The sequence below is a fragment of the Apaloderma vittatum genome, unplaced genomic scaffold, assembly GCF_000703405.1.
Source record: "Apaloderma vittatum isolate BGI_N311 unplaced genomic scaffold, ASM70340v1 scaffold23125, whole genome shotgun sequence".
Taxonomy (NCBI): Eukaryota; Metazoa; Chordata; class Aves; order Trogoniformes; family Trogonidae; genus Apaloderma; species Apaloderma vittatum.
The window spans coordinates 11,340-14,976 of NW_009717984.1; the positions used below are offsets into that span (position 1 = coordinate 11,340).

Consider the following 3,637-nt stretch of genomic DNA (forward strand, 5'->3'; position numbering starts at 1 on the left):
ATGCCCCCCAACCTCTCCAGAACAAGAGACTCAGGGCTGGCACAGAACTCAAAAGCACTTGCTCCCCTTCCAAAGTGTTTCAATTAAAGACGCCTTTTTTTTTTTCTTTTTAGGAAATAACAAGTGCAAATTATTTCTTCCTCCTCTTCCCCCACCAATATCCTGTGTGCGTTTTTTTAATAAAAAAAATTGCTAGGATGGAAGCATTATTTTGGGGAGAGGGAGGGAGAAAAGCAGAACAACAATTTCCCAACCATGTCAGAAAGAAAAAGAGCTCCTCCAACCCCCTGCGAGCTCCTCACCGGGCAGCTGGATGTTTGCTCTCGAGTGACGCTCGCCCCGGGCCCGTGGCCAGCAGGAAGGCGCAGCTGGATGCTGAACCCTCAAGCAGAGCCACAGAAATTCTGCTGGTAACTCCTCTCTCGGTCTCTCGCAGGGCTGCAGTCCCCGCTCGCCCGTAGAGGCTCGGTTGTGGAATGTCCCCACAAACAGGATGGGAGGCGCCACTGGATTTGTCCGCACATCCCTGGCTGTCGTCACCTTTCTGGGTAAGAGCAGTGTCCCCCAGCCCAGGGGTTTCCAACAGGGGAGCCAGGGGAGGCTGTCGGAGGTGCCAAGCGGGACGCCGCGGGCAGCCCTCTGCGCTCTGCAGCTCCAGCGATGCCCAAGCCCGGTTGTCCCGGGTGGTTTATGCAGCCAGAGGACATGTCGGTGCTGTATCACCTGTGAGAGGATGGGAACATTTGACACACAAGTCTCCTCCTTTCTAAATCCAAATTTAAGCGAAATGCAGGAGTTGCATCAGGCAAAGCCTTGGCAGGACCAGTGCTTCTCTGCTGTCCTGGCCTTGCACAAGGAGGAATTTCCTCCTGCTGACAGGACTCGCTCAGGGAGAAGCCCCTTTGCCTCCTGGTTTTCCCAGGGATGCCTTTTTGGCCATATCCTGACTGCAAAGATTCCCCCATTCATCAGGGACCATTTCTGGATCTCCGGGAGTCTCAGGCAGCACTCTGAAGGTCCCTTTTCAGCAGGGAGACATTTCATTTCAGACAACTGAGAATTAGATAATGTCTTCAAGCTAATTCATCATCCCAGGCAGAGATTGCTCGCCTGTCCTTATAAATATCTAATTACCTTTTAATGTTCTGCGGATCCCCGAGGAGGCAGAGGTAGGGGTGGCTGCCCTAGATTGGGAGGCAATTAGCCTGTTTGGAAATTGGTCTGACCCAAATCTGGCAGAGGCAGCAAGATGGAGTTGGGGCTCTCCCATTAACCAGCTGAGTTCATGCAACTTGCTCCCCGTCCAAGCTGAGCACAGACACACACACAAAAATACTGACTGTAAAGCCTGCAAGGGTTATTTTCTCTTGACCTCTGGCTGATGATGCAATGGATCTCAGGAGCCAGCTGGGACAGAGAGAAATCCTCACTGGGAGCACAATTGAGAGACCAGGGACAAAATAATGCAGCTATAGATGGGGTTCAAGGAGAACAGTCCAGAGTGGGTGAAAACTCAAAGCCTCGAGGTCTGAGCTGTCAGCTCCAGCCTTGGGAAGCCGCGCTGGCAATGTCATCCCTCCTTTGGCCATATCACCCCAAATCCTTTTGACTTCCCAGCAATATGTGAGGGTTTAAAGCTCACGAAGCACACGGAGACAACCCTCTGACTGTCAGCAAAGCAAAATTCTCTCTGGCCTTTCTCCATTCAGTAAAAGCCAGAGAAAATCTTGAAAACTAAGGCTGGCCAAAGCACCATCCCTTTGTTCCTGAGAAAGCTGCTCGTTAAAAATAACCCTCTGTTCCTTGGAGAGCGGCTTTTTAAAAATAACCACTTTGATTTTTGGGCACATGTGTGCGCGTTCAGTTTTCCTATAAAACCAATTAATTGCCCAGCTCCCTCATGTGCCAAGGCTTCAGGCTGTGGTCAGTGCTCCGGAGCTACGGCTGTGCTGCCCGGGCTCAATAAAAGGATCACTGCTGCTGTCCTCAGAAACTGGAATATATCTTGGAAAACGTGCAGCTGAAGACGTTGATCATCTCTTGGTCTCCGAAGCTCGTGCAGGGCTCAGCACAAAGGGAAAATGCTCGGCCTCCTCAACACCTGGGCTTTGCACAGCATATTGCAAATATTTCAGCATATTCCAAATATTCCACAGCATATTGCAAATATTTCAGCATATTCCAAATATTCCACAGCATATTCCAAATATTTTTAAGCATATTCCAAATACTATTGCTAATAACACAAGACCAAGCTGCTGCAGCAAGCAGGCACTGGCAGTCACCCCCTCCCTGCAGCGGCAAAGGAGTTAAGGTTTGTGTTTTGTCTGTTCCAGCAATATCTGATATAAAGTTTGCGATTTTTTTTTTTATACTCACAGAGCCTGCTGTGGCCTTGGTGGTGTTATTTCCCGATACGGTGTTTTTCTCTCGCAAACAGCAGCACAAGTCACTCTTGAAGTGCTGCGTGAAATCTTCAAGCGTTTCTGCAGCTGTTTTTTCCCAAATCTTAATTTTCAGATGTTCCACTTTCTCCTCTCCCTATTTATTTTGGTGTTAACCTTTATTTTTTTCCTAATAATCAGTGTTATCCTAGGGAGGTTTAGCAGCATGTTTACTGTCATTTCTGCTCTCCTAGCTGGATTTTAACACGGGAAGTAGGGCTGCACAAGGCATGCCCATTTCTGAGCACTGCTTCTTGCAAATCTGGCTTGCAGACCTTTATTTTGTGTCTATCTTCTCCCCACCATCCAAATGACAGAGCCCAGGGAAGGTATCTGCTCTGGCAATATTAAAAACAAGCGCTCTGGGGCGACAGAAGGAGCTACCCCAGACGATCAGTCTCGGAGGTACTGAGATTTACCGCCCTGCTTTGCTCTCAGTTCTCAGTTCTAACCATATCCTGATCTTGTAACTGGTTAATTATTGCTTTAATCTAACTGTTGTTTTGCTTAGTGAGTGAGATCCAGGCATTTCACCCCCAACCAGACACCTTGGAACTGGAGATAAAAACTCATCCAAACTTCTGGCATCGATTGCATTTGAGAAAATCAATGCCTGACAGTTGCAGTCCATAACCTTGGCAGAGAAAAAGGGACAGCAGCGGAGAGCGACGGGGTGCAGGTTCTGGGTGGAACGAGAAGGGGCGATTAGCACAGTTTGGCTTGATTGGGAAACAGCACTCCATAAGAAAAGGCATGCATGCAAGAGTTAATAATATATATTTTATTTGTTAAATAAATAGAAATTATTTACCCATTAATCTCGAAGTATAAAATTGTTAAACCTCAAGCTATTCACTACCATCTATCAGAACACAATTAATACGCTGCTTTCTTATTAACTCATGATTATTTTACCTGCTGGTGAGCAGAGTTATTTCCAGCTGAGACTCACTCAGCACAGCCGAGAGATCTCCAGCTCACACAAGCTCCCCGTTTGTGAATTTAGCTATTCTAGAAGGAAAATGGCACCTAAACTGACTCAGAGGCAATTCAACCCTCAAAAAGCTGCTTTTTAATTATTCCAAAGTATTAGACCCAGACCCCTGCGTGGCACCAGCAACCGTTGGGTCCCTGCCCCTTGCAGCAGCAGCACATCCCCGCGGCCGGAGCCAGGGGCCGGGGAATTGGCTGGT

At 48.0% G+C, this 3,637-nt stretch overlaps 1 protein-coding gene across 1 annotated transcript in view; it reads left to right on the plus strand.

The window, feature by feature from the left end:
• The first annotated feature begins 493 nt into the window (after positions 1 to 493).
• Positions 494 to 3,637, plus strand: part of CNTN2 (contactin 2 (axonal)) — a 15,049-nt gene continuing 11,905 nt past the window's right edge. The window contains 1 exon segment of the mRNA XM_009870107.1: positions 494 to 548. Coding sequence (XP_009868409.1) covers positions 494 to 548 — 55 coding nt within the window.